Here is a 21,668-nt window from a genome sequence, read left to right on the forward strand (position 1 = left end):
TATGAGAAGGACAAGGCTTGTCTATTTTTGTTCACTTGACAATTCATCGGCTCAAAGTCCATGCAGCTTTCTGTAGCAATATATCCACACTCTGATCTCTCACAGGAAACAGGGAAAAGCTTTATACAACATAACCAGTGAAGTGTAGCTGTAAAACAAAACTTGCTAAGGAAGACAAAAGAAGGTAAGCTACAAAAACTTCTGAATTAATTCTCTAAAGAAGCACAATTTCAAATTACTTTTAAGTTTTACCCCATACCACCCAGCTGGGTTACTAACCGTCAGATGCCACATAATAATCAAACATGGTATCTTCACTGCCTTCTGGGATACAGGGAAGATCAAGTTTTATTGTTGCATGGTTTCGAAGCCAGTGCTCCATTTTGCATCTGTCTTCCACTTCTAGTAATGCTCCTACACTCCACATAAGAGAGAAGATGTACAGCCTTTCCAAGTATTTTGGAGTCAATTCCCCTCCTTGCTCCTGAAGGATTGAGTTAGGTTTTTATTTTCCATAGCCTAAAAATTCTATTTGATAATCATTAGTAACACCAGGTTAAAAGCCATGTTTAAATTTACTGACATCTTCGTCAATGTACAGACTGAATCAATATCAAGTAGGCCACAAAATATAGAAAAGCACCCTGTAAATATCACCCATTACAGCATTTGATCTGTTTAAGTTCTAGTTTATAATCTGATAACAATCCACCCAAAAAAAACTGAAGGAAAACTGCTGTCTGATGCATGCTACGTGTCAGTGCTTAACATCAAATCCAAATGTGAAAGAAGGCACATCCTAGCTATTATTTTCTAAAGAAAAAGAAGGTATTCCTTACTAACCTGCATCCTCATTTATATTCCAAGTCATCAAAGAATCTCCTCTCTACATAACTCATGACTTAAAATTATCTCCATTAGATTAAATAAATATAAAAAAATCCACACTACTTTACCTTAGGTGGGATAAGGCCCTGCAGCATATTAATGCTCTGCATAATCACAAAGGATTCCAACATCTCAGTCTTGCATTGCAGAGACTGAATGCTGAAGCGGTGTAAGTCTGGGAATGATGAAGAATACAGCTGACGTAAAATTTCAGCTTCTTGGAAGGAACGTCTTTTCAAAAATCCCTGTTACAAAGCACAGTGAGAAAATAAATTTAGTTTCCAATGCAAGTCTCAGTAAATTCAACTCTATTAATTCAACAGGTCTGGTGAGGATGGAAAGTTGATTTCTTTGGGGCGGGAGGCGGCTCAGATTTCCTGCCTGTTGGGCAGGGTTTGGCTAGCAGAAGGTCAAACTTTACCTAAGTATGCATAATTCCTACTGGACGTTAAACATGGATACTGAAGGAAAAAACCACCTTAAAGTTTTCATCAGCACAAAAATCATTCTTTTCAAATGTTTTTTAATCACAATGGCTGTTTAAGGTATACAACAACTCTTCAAAGAAAGAATATCATATGTACTGAACATAAGTTTGATTTATTCTGCACGTTAGTTTCTAGCAGTGATACAGGGTACCCCAGAAACATCTGGCAGTTGCAGAAAAAAAGTTAGGATTTCAGGAGGGGATGTCTGCTGGTGTGTGTAGCATTTTTATTGTGCATATCAGTATCTGTAACGCTGGATAAACAAAAACTAATTAAAAATACCTATTTCTTAAGATCATAGAACAGGATTTGTTCTTTGATGTCTTTATCTCAAAGTAGTAACCTGCTTCTTTGCGTTACCCAGAAGCTTTCTCTCATATATGTGGCAGACTGCTTCTCATTTACTTCCCATGAATTTATTTCCTACATAAAATACACTCATTAGCAAACACACTTGCAGATTCTTCCCCAAAATTCAAACTAAAATTTGGCACAAATTGAAATAAAATAAATTCAATTTAAACGTAAGAAAAAACTTGTTGTTGTTGTTGTGAGGGTGATCAAACACTGGAACAGGCTTCTCAATGAGCTTCTTGGACTCTCCATCTCAAAACTCAACAGGACACAGTCCTGAGCAACCTACGCTAGTTGCCCCTGCTTTGAGTGAGGTGAGTTCAACTACACGATCTCCAGAGGTCCCTTCCAACCTCAGCTATTTTGTGCTTCTGTGATTCTTTTTTACACTTCTATCTTCATAATCTTTTGAAACTCTATCTTTTACTGCCCAAAGTAAATAAACTCTGGGACTGATTACAAATAGGTAGATATATGAAAAAGCTTTCTAGAATCAGATAGGTGGAAAACAAAGTGCTAAAGATTACATGGCAGAACCACTTAAAATAGATACCTGGAACTTCACCAGCTGTTCAGAAAATATTAGGGGTAAGTAGAAAAGTTGGTAAAATATTTTTGCTTTGGAGGAGGTTGATGAGTAATGGATCAAATACCTTTGATCACTTTGCAAAAGCTGCTTAAGAAGCATGTTAGAGAAGAACAGCAATATGAAAAGTTTGAGATCTATTTCACTGAATTTGGAAATTGCTTATGTCATGATACTGTATCCCAATAGGCTGCTATATTTAGTTGTTTATAAATTGTAAGGATGGGAAATGTAAATATATACAACAACTTCCTAGCTATTTGTATTTGTTTTTAATTATTTTTCAAGGTTCTTCTGAAATATCAACAAATACTATGTTTCATTCAGCATCTGAGAAGTAGGAACTAAAGAAAGAAAATTCCATTTAATTCTATTACAAAAGTAGGGAAATCCTCTAGTGAATAATGCGAAATTAACATCTACCCTGATCTGCTGGAATATGTAGTATATTGCACTACAAAATAGATTTAAAAGGAGATGTGCTGAAAGAGCCATCAAGATATTTTATTTATGAAGTAAAACCAAACCAAACAAAAAACAAATAAATGCTATTGGCTCAAATGATAAATAACTATAGGTTGTAATTTTATAGCCAATTTTTGGGAGGGAAAGGAAGGGACGTTGGAAGGGTTGTTTCACGGCTGAAATGAAGGTAATTTGTTTTGTGTTATCCAAAAACAAAACAAAACAAAAAAACATGTTCTTGTTTTCCTTTTCACTGTTGCTACCACGAAAATAAATTAAAAGCACAAGGTCATGGATTAAGTGAAACTACTTTCATGCAACACTTACTTCAACACAACTAAATTTAGTCTGCATATCACTTTGAAGTGAGAAGGTAAATCATGACTGATAAAGCAAAATAAAATGCTTTTCTTTGGTTTTGCTGTCTTTGCAGCTGAATCTAAGCTCAATTTAAACTGAAACATTCAAGAAGTTGTCTGCAAATTAACCAATGCAAGGAGGCAGAGCTGTGAGAACCTAACATCAGTAGGCCCTATGCAGTGCTATAAGTACAGAAAGGAAAAACACAAGTGGAATCTCATGGGAGCCACTGTCCTATATGCATAATTTATACTTACATTTTCCCAAGTATCCATATTAGTTTTAAAAAAAAAAAAAAAAGCCTTGCAGTAATAGACATAAGGCACTTGTGTTTACTGCATGGATTTGCATTGGTTAAACTTCAGTAACAGCCAAATTTTTAGGAAACTTATTAAACACTTCTTTTTTCTAACAGGAATGCAAACATTTTGGACTTGGCAAAGAAACCTATCAAATGAATTAGTGATGATTCTAGAGTGTTACTAAGTAGCTGTGATTGAACAGCCAGCTCCATATGATTTAGTATCATTCTAAAAGGGAGAGGCTCTAAGCACTATTAGAGAAATATGATAACAACCCTCTGCAGCAACCTTTAGTCCCCCACAAGCAGCAAACCTCCATAGGCAACAAATCACAGCACATGGGTGCCTCCATCACAGGAGGGAGTCTCTGATGACAATCACACTCCTTTTCCTTTTAATTGGTTGAGGCTAAGCTGGGTTCTGATGCTTCCCCTAGTGGATCTTGTTGCTCCTCATCTATCCTCAGGGCACTATACTTGACCTGCCATTTCAGATCTGCAGGTGGAAAAGAAACCTCGCTTCTGTTGCCAGAAATCACAGGTTTACAGCCTTCCTCATCTTGGGAGTTTCTGTTCACCAAAGCTTTGAATGCAGTCTCCCACACACTCTTCATTACAAGGCTAGGGATCTTGAGTCAGCAGTGTCTCTGCAAAGATCCTGCTGATCTGGTTATCTTCCCTGAAAGCACACAAGTCTTCTCATCCCTTCCCACAGCTCCTTCACCTGATAACTCCATGCCCAGGGCACACTTCTCCTGGGGCGGCTCCACTGTCTCCAGCCCTAGGAAGAGGCAACCGGGCACTGCCTGCCACTCAGGGCTTGGACAGCAGCGTACTGTCTCTCTCTTGATTTCCATCTGTGCTGAAACCTCTAATACGCTAAGGACAGTTGTTCTAGGTGTCACGGACGGGTGGTTTTAAGGCTGCGTAAAGAATCACTAGCAAAGGTATTGGCAAAGGGTGATTTTAATAGAAATTTATAGAAATGTGACTTAACAGAATTTGATTTTATTACTTATAACATGGATTAAGTTACACAGGGGAAAATTGTATTAGAATTGTGTTGGAATTATTTGTATAGAGATTAAGGATAAAGGTAAAAGGGCAAAAGGGTAAAAGGGGGACCCTCCCGTTGAGTCACGAGGTTCAGAAGAGATCCGACTGGACCCAATCTTAGTCTCAGACTTGGACAACGGTTTATGTCTAATACAGAAAGAGATAGGAAGGACCTCCCATTGGGAGGTAGATCCCTTTGCTTTCTAAACTCCTTCTCAGAAAGGATCCTAGGTGCGGCTGGATCTACCCTTAGTCTCAGACCTGGCCAACAGTTTATGACTAAAGGGTTAAGGGGTTTAGCAGCAACTTAAGTCTTACAATGCTTAAACATTGATCAATTTGACAGCTGCACAAAGAATTAGTCAAGTTGCTACAAATACTACAAAGATTAAAACAACTTAACTACAGGTTATAGTTGTTAGTAACTATATAGATAAGTGCGCAAAAAGACCTAGAACAGTTAATACATAATAACTACAGATTATAACTGTAAGTGCGTAAGACATCTAGATTAATCAATATATATATAACTACAGATTATAACTGTAAGCGTGCAAAAGATCTAGATCAATCAATACATACATATATATATATATGCATATAGATATGGTACCAAAGCTAAACGAAAGGCCTAGAGTTAGTTAATTGTCGTGGTTTAACCTGGCAGGCAGCCAAATACCACGCAGCCGCTCACTCACTCCCCCCGCCCCCCCAGTGGGACGGGGAGAGAATCGGAAAGGTAAGAGTGAGAAAAACTCGTGGGTTGAGATAAAGACAGTTTAATAGAACAGAAAAAGGGAAAATAATAATGATAATGATAATGATAAAATATACAAAATGAGTGATGCACAATGCAATTGCTCACCACCCGCATGACCGATAACCAAGCAGTGATCGCTTCTTCCTGGATCACGCCTACCATTCATATACTGAGCATGACGTCACATGGTATGGAATACCCCATTAGCCAGCTGGGCTGGCTGTCCTGATTATGTTCCCTCCCACCTTGTGTACCTAGCTCAGTCAGTAGGCACGGGAGCTGTCCTTGGACTAGTAGGGTACTTAGCAACAACTGAAAACATCAGTGTGTTATCAACATTCTTCTCATACTAAATCCAAAACACAGCACTAGGAAGAAATTTAACCCTATCCCAGCCGAAACTGGGACATTAATTTATAAAGGTATACCCGTTAAAAATTCCCCTTGAGTACCATGAAATACTCACGTTAAATGCTTTGGCATTTCCCAACAGACAAAGAGTTGAGCCCCGAGGAGCGTCTCAGCCCAAAATCTCGATGATCCTCTGAGTATCGCAAATTCGAGTTTGCGGACTCTGAGAGGCTCCCACTCAGAGAGAGATTCTGGATGCAGCTCGCTGCGGTCCAGGAGAGCTCAAAGGGTCTCACTTGGTACCGCTGTTTATAGGTTTGCAAGATGATTGGCTTTAGACATCAGTAAATTTCCATTTTGGCTACTATCCAAGATGGTCCAGGGTAGTAATTATGGTATTGTTTCACGGTAACAATGGTATTGTTCCACTTGAGCTACGATCCAGGTGGGGAAAGCTTCAGAGCTGTCAGAGATGAAGAATCATCTCCTGTTTCTGTTCCCTGCCTTGATCATGTAGCTAGTGTCCCTGGCACGATCAGTGTTGTTCCCCACCTTAGCCATGCAAGAGCGCTTGGTACAGCCAAGGGACACTTAAGCGCCCAACTCATACACAATGGCTAAAGCTTAACAGAAGGTTCTGAGATCGTCTCGTAGCCCAACGGAAAAGAGGGGGAGGAACACACCACCACACTAGGCAGTGCCACAGATCATGCCCCATGGCATGTCAACTTTTTCTCCATTGCCAGACAAATCAGGGATTTATGGACAAGGAATCTGGTTATAAACAAGCAAGCTATAAAAGACTTACAAGCTTGAGAAGTTTTATGGATTAAAACAATAAGAAATCTGCGAATAATATAGAGTAATCATTACAAAAGTCTTCCTCAACTACTAGCATCTGAAAGTTAATATGAAGCCAATTGTATTTTCATCTGGCTAGTTAAGCAACACTGTCTACATGAGCACTAGTTGTATTTTCCACAGGTATTCTATTTGATTTGGAAGGTGAAATGAGTGAATGAGACTGTGAAACATTCGTTTTAAAAATTATTAAAAAAACTTTTTAATGTGATACTTTCTAGAAAGGAGGACAGTAAAATTCAGTCTGTCAGCTCATAGTAACCTGTGAAGTTTTGTTCTTTTGAGTCTGCAAACAAGGGGGTAAATACGCTACAAGGGCCTGCATGATGTTGTAATTTCATAAACAGGAATACTAAATTATTCCTAGCTTAAAATTAAAGTTTAAAGCCAATATAAAGGAACGTTAATTTGGGATTATACAGAAGAAAGGTATATTAACTTGGTTTTCAGGAGAAGGTAATAAAGTAATTCTCTCTGTGATCACAGGAATCAGTGTCTTAGTCACCAGGAAGAAAGTTTTAGTTTTTGATACTCATGACACAGTCTATGTTTCATCAAAGAAAAATAAGGTCAACAAAATATTCTCAATAAGACCCACTAGACAAGAAAAAAAAGAGAAAGAGAAAATAAATGAATATTTCTTTTAATTTAATTTTTTAAAAAGTGTTAATCCTGAGAAGCCTACTTCACCGATAAATTTCTAAGGCAATATAGGGCTTAAGAACAAAAAAAAAAAAAAAATCAGAAACCAACTTTTTTTTACTGCTATTTTCTCCACTGTTTTCTTAAAGGGAAGAAAACTGGAATTAAATGCTGAAAGTTTTGTTGAAAGATATTACTACGGAGCATCAGGTAGATTTGTGAGAACCCATATTTCAACTTTACCAAGATATTTGCTACATGAAAAAAACCATAGTATGCTCAAGCCTCTAAATGTATCCTTCACTATATTACTACCAGCATTCAGTCAAGACGAGGACTTATTTTTTCTGGTTTTTGGAAGATGGAAGATGACGTATACAAAAAAAACCTCACTTTATAAATCACTTTGAAATCTGAATATGTTATATGCTGTTATTCCCTCCAAAGCACACATATAACATGTTCTGTTTTTCTAAACGATTCATTCCATGCCAGAGAGAGCACAACCACTGCTTGGTCCTTCAGACATTTTGCTTTTAGAAATGTTAACAGACAACTTAACCAGGTAGGTACATCAATTTAAAAATTACATACTTTGATGCTCCATTGACTTTATTTCTGGTTCTAAATCCCAACTGCAATAATTTTAAGAAATATCAAGAGAACTTATATTTTCTTGAGGATTTCTAGATTCCTGAATCAGTCTGTTCACTCTTTCTTCTTCCTTGGTCTGAAGCTGTACTAGGGGCTGCCAGGTAGTTGGTATTTTGACAACCAAGTTGTTCATCAATTGTATAAAATACCTTGAATTACAAATTTGTCCCAAAGTGAAATATCCATGTTTTTAAAAGTGTAATACATTGACTATGTTCCTGAAGAAAATACATTATTCACTTTTGTATAAACTACCAGAAACATTGCTATATTATATACTGACCTGTAAGTTTATACAGTGTAAAAGCTATTTCATAGCAAAGGTCACAAAATTAGGTCCTAACGTAACAACAGTGAAGTGTTGAATAAGTAACCAGTAAAACTTTCAATACATAAACAATCACTTAGCTATCGTACCTCAAGGATAGGGCTCCAGTTGAGAACCGATGAGCTCATGAATACCATCCCATTCCTTGAAACTGTTGCTGGAGAAGCATTATCAATATTATGAGGTTCAAAGACTATTTTGCAATTTGGTGCCATAGGTATCCGATCTCCGTTTGCTAGTGTTAGAGTTCTGTTATCATCCAGGACAGAATTAAGGTTCTCAATCCAAATAGCATCAACTGGGCCATCAAGAACTATCCAGATGTGGTCACCTATAATCCAAAATAACAGATAAATATGCCTGTGGAGGAAGTTCTAGTTTCTTTCAAGGACCAGTTTCTTCTCTCCGCAAACAAATTTTGAACTAATTCTGAATTCACGCACACAGCTAGAATCTCAGCTTTTAATACAATTACCATTTCCATCACTCAATTTCAATTAAGTACTTGATTTCATCACCTATTGATAATTATCCATTGCTCACTATATAAAGCGTCATCAGCGTAAGTCATGTTTGTAATAGTCTGAAACAGTTTTATGGATAGAGCCTTCAACACAGTAATAAATTAGGTTTATTTCAACTTACATAAAACAACATAAAGAAGATAGAAAATATAGATCTGTTTAAAACCGCCATTCATTTGTTTCCAAAGGGTTTGTGTAAATGTAGTGAGATTAAATGAAAGGAACACTTGCAAAATCACTCTCTCAAATAGCTTGCTCACTTTCATAAGTAAAAGAGGTCCATTAGGGGAAGATTCTTGTTGTTCATTCTCCTGCTTGTAAACTTGATCCAGCTCCCTTTGAAGTTTTTCTAGCTCTTTCCATTTAGTAACAGAAATGTATCTTAAAGCCTGCCTCTGTTTCCTAAGAGGGCCTGGGTCTGTCCTGCTCACCTCACCTGGGTACTGAGCAAGAGGCCCTAGCTGGAAAGGGATCCCCCCCTTGGCTTCTGGCTTCCTGTCCCTTAGGGAGTAGCCAGCCCTGCTGTGCATTGCGAAATAGCCCTTAAGTCAGAGATGGTCCCACTCTCATCTGCCTTCTGAGTGAATCCTTACTATCTAGGCCTAGGTGGCTTGGTGCGTTGCTAAGTATGAACCAAGAAGGTTCCAGATAAGAAACTTTCTCACCTCTGAGGCAAATAATTTTATATTTAGAGGCTTTTCATAGCTACAGGGCAGGCATCTCGGGCATGAGATGGTCTCGAGTTCACTTCATAAAGAGACATTACAGAAGTGTTGCGAACAGTGAATCCGAGGAAGTCATGTGAGTGTGCTAATTTATATTTCACGTTGAGGGGGAAAATGGAAAAATCAACAGTTAATGCTATGCTACATTCTCAAGGGTGCTACATTTCTAGATTTGAAACAAAACCAACAAAATTAAATCCAAAAGTATTTTCTATTTGTATCCTCAAAGACTAACAATTTTTGCCTGAAAATTGATAGTGCAACAAATGTTGGGATTTTCTCTTTTTTTTTCCCCTTTAGTCCTTAAGGCCTAATGATAAGGTCACATACTAATATTCAGACAAAACAAGGAAGAATCCACCTAGCATCAAACTATCAAGGCCCCTCCTTCAGTTAATATAGCAGTCTAAGAACATATGCCAGCATTATTTTAGGCAGAAACTGGTTGCCTAAATAGAATTATCTAGTGCCATTTGAGATGGACTATGGTATGTGCAGGGCTAGCAGGTATGACACAAAGGACATTCACACCTGTCCTGGTTTTGGCTGGGATGGAGTTGATTTTCTTCCTATTAACTGGTATAGTGCTGTGTTTTGGATGTAGTGTGAGAATAATGTTGATGACACGCTGATGTTTTGGTTGTTGCTAGGTATTGTTTACGCTAGTCAAGGACTTTTCATCTTCCCATGCCCTGCCAGATGTGCAGGGGGCTGGGAGGGAGTGTGGCCAGGGCGGCTGGCCCAGCTGGCCAATAGGCTATTCCATACCATATGACATCATGCTCAGCATATAAGGCTGGGTGAAGAAGAAGGAGGGGGGGCGTTCGGAGTGATGGCGTTTGTCTTCCCAAGTAACCGTTACGCGTGATAGAGCCCTGCTTTCCGGGCGATAGCTGAACACCTGCCTGCCAATGGGAAGTGGTGAATGAATTCCTTGTTTTGCTTTGCTTGCGTGCGCGGCTTTTGCTTTCCCTATTAAACTGTCTTTATCTCAGCCCACGAGTTTTTCTCACTTTTACCCTTCTGATTCTCTCCCCCATCCCACCTGGCGGGGGGGTGAGCGAGCGGCTGTGTGGTGCTCAGTGGCCGGCTGGGGTTAAACCACGACAGTCCTTTTTGGCGCCCAACGTGGGGCTCGAAGGGTTCGAGATAACGACAGGTTTGATTGGAATGTGCTAGATTGAATTTATAGCTGTTACTGCTGTTTAGCTATTAATTCGCAGGCTCTTGTGCTTGCCATGGGGCTTGCTTGCCTTAATGTGTATTAGAGTCTTGTGCTCATTAGTGGCTGCTTTTTTGCTCTTGCTGCTTGCTGTACTGCTGCACTGCTGATCGTCTTACTGTGCTGTGCCTGGGAACATTCTGATAACAGCAATGGGGATGCGCCTGGGCTGGCAGATGGCCAGGGCATCGCTGCTGCTTCTGTGCTGCTGTGCTGGACAGGCTGGAACTGCAGTGTGAACTCGAGTCGAAGGGACTGTGACCTGTGGCTGAGTCCACGCGGGAGCAGGATACCCCGAGGCGTCTGTGACCGAGGATAAGCCCATGCCCAAGCAGGTACATCTCGAAGCATCTGTGGCCGTGATTATGTCTGTGCCGCAGCAGGTATACCTCTGAAGGGATTGTGGCCCAAGGATAAGTCCACACTGGAGAAGGTACACCTCGAAGCATCTGTGGCTGTGGATAAGTCCATGCTGCAGCAGGTACACCTTGAAGTGTCAGTGGCTGTGCATGAGGCCATGCTGGAGCACCTCAAAGCATGTGGCCGTGGATAAGCCCATGACAGGGGAGGTACACCCCTGGAGAGATTGCAGCCATGGGTAAGGCCATGTCGGAGCAGGTTTACTTCTGAAGGGACTGTGGCTGTGGGTAAGGCCACGCTGGGACTGGTGCACCTCGAAGTGACTGTGGCTGTGGATAAGTCTATGCCGCAGCAGGTATACCCCTGGAGAGACTGTGGCTCATAGGTAAGGCTCCACTTGGAGCAGGTACACCCCTAAGAGACTGCAGTCTGTGGATAAGTCCAAGCCGGAGCAGGGGCAAGGGGAGGAGTTCATTGCAATGTTAAACCTGTGGTCTGGCCCAAAGGGACCAGGGGTGGAGATTGTAATGGATATACCTTTAAATTGTTATAACCCATGATTTGAGTTGCATGTTATAGGAATTACTATAGCAGGAACCACCTGAACCAATGGAGGACAAACTTTACAAGAAGCAGCGCAAGTGCAGCAGTGACCCGACCTGAGCCGGCTTTGGTGCCCAGTAACTCCATGCAACACACCACCTCTGCTGACCTGAGTGACCACCATAACAGATGGAGCCCGAAGTCATGGACTAAATGAACGCAGTGGACATTTTGTGGACATTTATGGATATTTTATGGACATTTTACAGGGGTGGTCCACAGACTAAGGGAATGATATCTGTGTATTATATCAAAAGATGGGAAGGGGGATGGTGGGTAATGAGAATGTATTGGATAGTGTGGGACCTGAGCATGATGTAAATGGTATGGAATAAGGGGTGGATACTGTCCTGGTTTTGGCTGGGATGGAGTTGATTTTCTTCCTATTAACTGGTATAGTGCTGTGTTTTGGATGTAGTGTGAGAATAATGTTGATGACACGCTGATGTTTTGGTTGTTGCTAGGTATTGTTTACGCTAGTCAAGGACTTTTCATCTTCCCATGCCCTGCCAGATGTGCAGGGGGCTGGGAGGGAGTGTGGCCAGGGCGGCTGGCCCAGCTGGCCAATAGGCTATTCCATACCATATGACATCATGCTCAGCATATAAGGCTGGGTGAAGAAGAAGGAGGGGGGGCGTTCGGAGTGATGGCGTTTGTCTTCCCAAGTAACCGTTACGCGTGATAGAGCCCTGCTTTCCGGGCGATAGCTGAACACCTGCCTGCCAATGGGAAGTGGTGAATGAATTCCTTGTTTTGCTTTGCTTGCGTGCGCGGCTTTTGCTTTCCCTATTAAACTGTCTTTATCTCAGCCCACGAGTTTTTCTCACTTTTACCCTTCTGATTCTCTCCCCCATCCCACCTGGCGGGGGGGTGAGCGAGCGGCTGTGTGGTGCTCAGTGGCCGGCTGGGGTTAAACCACGACAACACCCTTCTAGTATGGCAGCTGGAGACCAGGTAGAAATTCTGACAGCACCAACATTTCTTATCTTATACCAGGGTTGGGGGAACTGACTCTTACCTTCCACTTTTCTTCCATACAAGGGCCTATCATTTGAAAGGGGGGGATCAGCAAGTTCAGTGAAACAGTATTTGCTACACTACACTGTTTGAACACAAAGCATTTAGAACAGAGGCTATACAATAGACAGAAGTTCTTGCAGCGATATTCCAATGCTTCCAAGTAAAAAAAAAAAAAAAAAAATCTGCTAATGTGCTTTAGAGAGATGCCCTGCAGCTTGTTTTGTTTTGTGGGAAATTGTTTTTCATTATACCTTTCTTGGCTCTTAAAGTTTTTCTCCAGAGTGTTGAAAATATTCCATCTGTCCAGTCATTTGTTGCCACATCGAGACGACCAAACATTTGTGGAGCAGTTATAGCTTTAGGATTCATTCTCATTTCACGATGTGGCTGTCCACAATCTATGAAGGCAGATCATCAGTTAGTTTTGGTATTTCTTTTCAATAGCCAGAGAACTTTGACAAATTCAAAATCATTACATCTAAATGTAAGGTTTAATATGCATTCACCATTATAAGAAGTTGTGTATTTACTTGGAAAACTTATCTCTTGCTATATATCAATATTTGTTAATTGGAGCCATCAAAATTTGAAGTAGAACAAAGTTCTGAAACTTTTGAAAGTACAATTCAGATTCCACAGAAAAGCAGCAAGATGAAATTTATTCAAGGTTTAGTTTAATATTTTGAAGGCTTATCAAGCAATAGAGCTTTAAAGTCTTTGGTTTGGATGCACTTTTTTAAAACCCAATGTCTAAATACCAGACAGATGCTCCACATGATTAATTGTTTTTTGTTTTTCTCTGTTGTGCACTTGCACGCATCTTGGAATAGGCAAAGTATATATTGGCATATCTCTGTGAAGTCTCTTGGGCAGCTAAATTCTATCAAGCCATACCATGATCATATAACCTTTACGTTTTCCTCATTAACAACAGCTTAAAAACTCCTATGCCAGACATCTTTAGAAAAGCCAAATTTAAAACTTAATCAGGATCCAGTAATAAGATGTTGAAAGAAAGAGCTAAAAAAATGACTTATCTTAAAATCTTAATTATAATCAGAGTTCACTAACAAGTAAGATAGAAGCCTGGCAAATCAGGTAGTTTTACATTTCATGAGATTATGCCAGAAGATCAGCTTGAAAAAAGGATTGTGGCGGCTTTATCTTGGTAGTAGTTCACATCTCAGTGCTACAGAAATATAGGAAAATAGTATAATGCAACTATCTGTTCTTTCTGCTTTTTTTCCTAAATGGAACAGTCATTTACACGGCAATGTAGAGCTTACAGTGTTTCTTAAGCACACTAAGGTACTGCATGGATGAGAGACTGACTGAACCATTTTTTACAGAAACTATCCATTTCTGGAAAATTGTATAAGCAGCCTACTGAAGCCTGTGAAATGGGGTACCACAAGCTTACCTCAAAAGAGACGTTTTTTCTCCCCCAGCTATGAGCTTTTATTTTAATAAGATCAAACAGAAGTTCTTCCACTAATATTTTTAGAAATACAGAGGACAAAACATACACTCCTCAAACGTCCAGGCAGGACACAAAATTAATATCCTTGAAAACTTTGTCACTGCCTAAACCAGGAACTATCTCCTAGCAGCAAAAAATGATAAAGTAGTTATTTTATGCTGCAGATAAAGAACCTGTCTTATGAATTGTGTTCAAAAAGGACTAAATACTTGTGATTAGGGGAAGGTTTCAGTATTACCTCAGCCAAACCTAGGAGATGCTTTAATCACTTGTCCGAGCTGTCTACCCAGACAATACTCCTCTTTCTCAATGTTTCTAGAATAAGAACTTCTCATATAAGTATCATAATATGGAAAACAGGATATGTATTATATTATATGACTTTGAATGTCAGACATTTTTAAGCTTTTAAAAGATACTACCACAAGAATTAGTATCACAACACACAAACTGATTCTTCCAGTAATTTATTCTCACAGTGAAGTAATTGAGGCTTTCTATGAAGAAACAACGTGATCTAAAGTTTACAATGTAGCAGTTTAATAACAGTTTACAATATAAATACTCACATACCTGTCATGGCTTTCATCAAAGTGTGGATGCAAACAGTTTTTCCTGCACCGCTAGGTCCTAATGTCATCAATCCATGCCTTACTCTCTGGGTTTCAAAAAGTTGGATAACTTTCAGTTTCCAAGGAGGATGACAAACAAGTCCGGCTTCCTCCACCTACAGATTGTGACAGAAAACCAAATTACTACTATTTTAGTGCATAAGATATTTTGATGCTTGGCAGGGGCAGGGAGAAATCCATCTTCAGCAGAAGACTCCACTCTTTGTAAAGGTTTTTTGTACATAAAAAACTGTTTGGAAAAAGAAGGGATATTTGGTATTCAAATAAGGTATTCAGAAAAATAAAAGAAGATAAACCATCTCTTTTTTTTTTTTTTAGCTGTTCTTAGGGTTAAAACATCATTTTAAGGAAAAGCCAAGAATTTTAGAAACACTTTTGCTAGTAATGTCTTTCATAGCCACACAGCGTTTTCACTTGCTTCTCAGAACAGTTGCCTTTTTATGATGATGATGACTCGTGTTTCTAAATGCTTACAATAGCCAAAAGCTTTTCTGCAAAACATTTTGTTAAATATTTCTCAATGTACAGACAGACATTTGAGTAACTTCTTAATATCATCCTTCTCAGAAAAGACATGATGTTTTAGAATCAAATATCATATGATTGTTTACTACTTTTTACTAGTTCCAACCTTAAAGAAGTTATCTCACTATAATGGTATTGCTATTGCTTGTGAAAGTGACCCAGCTGGAAGTGAACAAGAAAGTTTTTAGCCAGTAGAGAAAAGCTACAACCATTTGAAAAAATTTTCTAAAAACTCAAGATCATGTTATAAAAGTGAAGCTCTCAAAATAACAATTATATTTTAATTCAAGTATAATTATGTTCCACAAAAAAATCTCAGAAAATATTATAAGTAAAAAGAGGACTAACTTTTTACTGGTGAGATAAAACTCAGCTTTTACAATTACTGTCATGTACTCAGTTAGAACCATGGAACTGGCACTACCACTTGCTATGTTTCTCACATATCAAAGCTCATGTCAGTTCAACTTATTTATCTTGCTCTGCAAGGAAGCCAACAACAGAAGGCAGCACAAGATTAATTCATCAACAGCAATCATGAAGTATATGCTGCCACCAACTCCTCATCAGCATGAACACCACCACTGCTGAAGCAATGGAGTTTGCAAAGCACAAGACAGACATCTGATGCACCGTTTTCATGGATGCACGATAAAATTCTGTTATCATTCACATCTTAACAACTCTCACAGTTGACACCAAACCAGTCAAGCTTCCTTTCTTTCCAGTATAGAATATAGCCTTCTGATTTGTTTCCAGAGTCGACATATATTCAGTAATATATCCAAAATCTAATGATGCATCAGCAGAACATATCTGAACTGATTTCTTTCTTCACAAAAACAAGATGGTCATGTTAGCTATTCCTTCACCCTAATTCAATGCCATTAGTGGAGACTTAATCTTTTCTTAACAATTTCTAACACTCATGGATTCTGTAATAATCTTGTAGACTAGATATTTCCCTTATCGAAAAAGAAGTATGTTCACAAGCAACATGTTGACATGTTCTCAAAAGATCCGTTAACAGTTGTACATATGTACTGGGTCTGGTTGGGATGGAGTTAATTTTCTTCGTAGTAGCCCATATGGTGCCATGTTTTACATTTGTGATCAGTGTTGATAACACACCAGTGTTTTGGCTATTGCTGAAGTGTTTCTCACACTACCATGTCAGCAAGTAGGCTGGGGGTGGGCAAGAGGTTAGGAAGGAACACAGGTGGGACAGCTGACTCCGACGGACGAAAGGGATATTCCATACTGTATGACATCATGCTCAGCAATAAAACTGGGGGAAAGTTTCTCCAAAGTAGCCGTTGCTCAGAGACTGGCTGGGCATCAGTCTGCTGGTGGTGAGCGATTGCTTTTGCTTCACTTGTTTCTTTTTCTTCTTCGTTTATTAAACTGTCTTGATCTAGACCCATGAGCTTTTTTTCCCTCTCTTTTCCCCTTCCGAATCTCTCCCCCGACCCGCTGGGGGAAAGTGAGCAAGTGACTGGGTGTTGGCTTTGCTGCCAGCTGGGGTCAACCCACCACAACATATAAACATAGAACACCACTTTAATTCAAGTAACGACTACTTCTTCCTTATGATATTTTCCCAATTCCTGCCTCCCTTCCCTAATAAAAATAGTCCTCTTGAACTTGATTCTGTCCCAACCTAGCTGTTTTCATTGTACTGAGACATTATAGCTCTTATAGCTCTGAAAACACAGCAAAGAGCTCCATTCAATAAAAGCTTGATTCACTTCCAAGACAAACAAGATGGCCTACCATTTCTGGTTTCTCCAGATTTTAAGTTTTAACAATATGAGAAAAATATACCGAAATAAGGTAACAAAATTTCTAAACGCTGTCATAGCACTAAAATAGGTACCATGAGATCTCCTGATCTGAACTTTTGATAAATTTTGTTTTACATAAGATAATCACAGTGCCTAAAGCTCTTCAACTTTCCAACACTGCCTCAGTATGAGCTGACATTACACCCTACTTACAAGCAAGTGATAATGGTTTGTTGTTAAAAGGCTTGACACTTTCTATGTCTGGCTTCACAGATCACCACAGTAGAACTATGAAGACCATGTTATTAAGACCTCTTTTTAATTTGTTAGGAAATTATAATTTAAAGCATGAGATTCAAGTTCTTTATAGTTTCTCCTAATAAAAGCTTAATTTGTGAGTCCTTTTTTAAAGCCAGCTGTATAAACTACAGAAAGCAAAACAGTTTTATAAACATTAGCTGATGATTCAACTCCTCCTTGTTAAGAAAGCCAGTAGCAGACCTTTTACTTGTATCTAATCATATTAAATATAAGTAAATGAAAAGTCATATACTCAAATTCTTCAGAAATGCTCTTCTGATTTTCAATTTTTTCATGTTGGGGTTTTTTGACGGGTTGAGTTTTTTATTTCTCTGTTTAACTATTGGATAATTATCTGAGGAATTATTGAAATCCTGGAGGAAAGCGCTGCCTCTAGAGGTGATCATTTAAGTGTTCATACTTCATTAACCTTCTATATCCCACTGAAATGTTCCAAAAGATCTAATGGGAGATGAAATAGAGGAAATGTCATTTTAGGTAAATCTTTTCTCACTATGGTGGTGCATTCCCCCCTCCCTCCTGGGCCGCTCCAAGGTCTCAGAAACTCCTGTTAAACCTCGGCCTTGGTGCAATGAGTCAGGCAGTGAAGCGTCCCTTTACCGTATCAGGAACTCTTGCATAGCTGAGGTTGGGGAATGTACCCATTGTACCAGAAACTTCCGCTGCCTGGCCCAAGTGGAGGACAAGAGCGGGGACAATTGTCATTCCCTGATACCCTTATCTGAGTTGTAGCTCAAGGAGAATGATACCATTGTTACTGAAACCTTGAGAGTTTTGACGGATGACTAAAGTCAATCATCTTGTGACCCTACAAACAGTGGTCCCAAGTGAGACCCTTTGAGCTCTCCTGGACTGCAGTGGGCTGTGCCCAGAATCTCCCTCTGAGTGGGACGCCTCTCAGAGTTTGCAAACTCTTGAGTCTGCAATATTCAGAGGACCGTCACCGGCTGGCACAGGACCTGGGCTGCAACACTCCTCAAGGCTCAACACTTCGCCCATTAAGAAATGCCAAGACATTTTACGTGAGTATTTTGCTGAACTTGAGGGGGATTTTTAACAGATATATCTTTGTATATTTATCTATCTTTGTATCCGTGTGCATGTGTGTGCAAATTGATGGAAGTACTTGCTAGCAAATATAGTCTGATAAAATCTTATGATCTATCTTAAGATTGTAAATGAACCTTAGACTGCTGCTAAACACATATAATCCCTTAGATATATACCGTTGACCCAGTCTGGGACTAGGGGTAGATCTAGCCAGGTCTACTCTGAATCTCGTGATTCAACAGGAGGGTCTCCTTACGCTTTTTGTATTAGACATAAACCGTTGTCCAAGTCTGAGATTAAGATTGGATCCAGCTGGGTCTTCTCTGAACCTTGTGACTCAACAGGAGGGTCTCCCTTAACCTTTTCGTCCTCGGCCTCTGTATAAATCATTCCAACTCAATTCTAACACAATACCCTGGTTTCAGCTGGGATAGAGTTAATTTTCTTGCTAATAGCTGGTATAGTGCTGTGTTTTGGATTTAGTATGAGAATAATGTTGACAACACACTGATGTTTTAGTTGTTGCTAAGTAGTGTTTACACTAGCCAAGGACTCCTCAGTTTCCCATGCTCTTTTCCTTTGTATGCTTCATCTATGTAGAAAGTGACAGAGTGAACCTTGCCATCGAACAAAGTCGCGCTTTTATAAATTTCTATTAAAATCACTTTCTGCTAATACCATCAACAAGTGATTCTTTGAGCGGCCTCTAAACCACTCGTTCGCGACACTCACGCTCATGTTCCAATTGTTAGACTTCATACAAATATTAAATCCTGGGTCACAGAAGGCAAGCATATATACATACATTTTTCAAAGTGGTCACAAATGACTGACAAGAAAACCACAGGACACCACAATCACAATTCAGTGACATCCTTAAGAATAAGGTTAATAATAATATGCCGATGGTAAAGATTTATGGAAAAGCTTACTCTTCCTCTATATAGTAAAACATATTATTACCAGCTGGGTAGATTCAACATCAATAATTTTCTTAGATGTCACATCATGATAGTTATGCCACAGCAGCACAGATCAAGAGAAACATTACCCGTTTGTCAATAGCGGCTTCCAGTTCAGGATAGCCTATTTTATCAAGCTGGATATCTGGAAACAGATCTTCAATTAGACTCAGGAATAAGGGTTCATCTTCATCAATCTAGTGAAAATCAGGGGGAAAAAAACCCACAGGTTAAAACCTATTTTATTTATTCTAGCATATTAAAAAACAATCCCTAACTCTTGTAGAGCTAAAGAAATATTTGAAAACATAAGGAACCATCTATGGTAACCCTCTAGGTGTTAAACACTCTAGCAGGACACAGCAGAAGGAGAACATGTGATGCTTCCAATAATCAAGTTATTGAAAATAAACCACTAACATACAGACTGAATTTATTAAAGTAAATTTTAGCAATAACATTTATACAAACAGTAAATTATTTGTCTAAGGTGTAAAAAAAAGATAGCAAAGGAGATGAAGTATCACAGCACCAGAAGAGGGTTTTCTTAGCCATTTAAGACAGAGGGGATGGTACTCATTACTACAATAACAGATTATTTCAAAAGAGTTACTAAATATTTTAAGTCAAAGGTTCTAAAGAGGTTACTACATAGACTTCTATTTGGTCACTTATTTCTATAGGTAGCAGGGGAAATATGTAAAAACAATTCTGCACAATTCAAGGTGTTGTGGTTTAACCCAGGTAGGCAGCCAAGCACCACACAGCCCCTCGCTCACCCCCTCCCCAGCCCCGTACAAGGTACTACGAAGAAAATTAACTCTATCTCAGCCAAAACCAGTACCCAAGACCATCCAGAGAATGGAACATTTCCAAGCTAGCTTCAGTGTAAAGGCCACATCCAATCTTCTAGTGATCACCTTAATAGATTTAAATTGTATTTAAAAAAAAGAAACACATAGCTCCAAAGTGCAGTTTAATTAATTTACCAGGCCCTCAGAACTTACCAGTTTAGACAGGTTCATGTCTCTCAGCACACGCATGACAATGGTAGATTCAGTATCTGTGGGATTTGCTCTTTTTGCTGCTCCTAATGTACGTAGCACTGACAGTATATTCCGCAAGCCAAAATCATAATGCACCTAGAAGATATGCAAAGTTTGGAAAAATTTTCCCCAAGTTAACGGGGATGAAACAATTCTTATTTATCATTTAAAATATGGATGTGTATGAGAAGTGGTACATGTGGCACAAATGCCTCCTAACATCCAACAACTAGTCTTTGGCTGTATGACTATGGGCGACTTCATTCCCCACCTCTGCTACTATCTACTAAATTGTAAGGTGTGACAGAAAAAAGAAATGCAATCACAAGTCTTTGAACCCAGATAAGGTTCCCAAGGACTATTAAGAAATAAACTAGCAGTATTATTTTGAATTCTCTTTATTTGAGAAACATCTAAACAAGCACAGGTGGTACAAATGCCTCTCAATCCACTCTATAAGACCAACTAATACATAAGCCTTTATTTGCCTTAATCATCACCATTCATTAAAGTTAAATCTCAATAATAAGCAGTGTTCTGAATGACAGTCCCATTCTTGTACAGGTAATCTGTAGCAGGAGTTAATCCTCCAGGACAGCAGAGGGTTGCACTACTAAACTGCAAGTGTCATTTAGCTTACTTGGTGAACATAAACTTTTCCATTTTCTTCACATAGATACTAATAATTTGTGACATCATATATAGTTTTTCCCTAAGCTAATTTTTTCTCATATGAAAATATTCACCTGCTTTGACAGCTGTTCTTCACACAACTTGTACAATGTAAAGAATTTCCTTGCCAATACAACATTAGCAATGAAACCACAACTAGCCAATTTGACACGAATTATGATTTGACGATCAGGAACCATCATAGCCACTGAACGGAAGTTGATCTTCAAGTTTTCAGGAAGTTCTTGCCGTCCAGCATATCCTGGATTCTGGAAAGAAGAACAGGTTTTGAAGTTGACTGCACCTTGCACAAACAGAAGAATCAGCAAAGGAACATGTAATCTGGTTAGACAAAAAGAGCTTTTTTGCTTTAAATCACGTGTAAAAATGAATTGCCATGCAGAATTACCACCACATCTCTACAGCTTTTTAGCCTCTCTTACACCCATGAGGTATGAAAAATGTTCCACCTACATACTTCAAATCTGTATTTGTCTTATAGGTCCTGTTTCTACTGGCTAATTCTACCTATATCTCTATGCCATTTTTATGTACTTGTAGCAAAAAAGCATACTTTGGGAACCAGAATGTAGCATGCAGAAGTAATCTGACATTGAGATAACAACTTGTATTTACAATGCTGGCTGC

The 21,668-nt window shown here is 39.1% G+C and overlaps 1 protein-coding gene across 1 annotated transcript in view; it reads right to left on the bottom strand.

Moving 5' to 3' along the window:
• Window positions 1-21,668, bottom strand: part of DNAH5 (dynein axonemal heavy chain 5) — a 160,875-nt gene that overhangs the window by 52,847 nt on the left and 86,360 nt on the right. Inside the window, exons 38-45 of the mRNA XM_075142467.1 lie at window positions 21,095-21,289; window positions 20,310-20,444; window positions 19,392-19,499; window positions 14,602-14,755; window positions 12,800-12,946; window positions 8,184-8,425; window positions 957-1,133; window positions 280-484 (exon numbers count right to left, since the gene is read on the bottom strand). Of these exons, the coding sequence (XP_074998568.1) occupies window positions 280-484; window positions 957-1,133; window positions 8,184-8,425; window positions 12,800-12,946; window positions 14,602-14,755; window positions 19,392-19,499; window positions 20,310-20,444; window positions 21,095-21,289 (1,363 nt within the window). The remainder of the gene's footprint in view (window positions 1-279; window positions 485-956; window positions 1,134-8,183; window positions 8,426-12,799; window positions 12,947-14,601; window positions 14,756-19,391; window positions 19,500-20,309; window positions 20,445-21,094; window positions 21,290-21,668) is intronic.

This window comes from Calonectris borealis, chromosome 2 (assembly GCF_964195595.1).
Source record: "Calonectris borealis chromosome 2, bCalBor7.hap1.2, whole genome shotgun sequence".
Classification (NCBI taxonomy): Eukaryota; Metazoa; Chordata; class Aves; order Procellariiformes; family Procellariidae; genus Calonectris; species Calonectris borealis.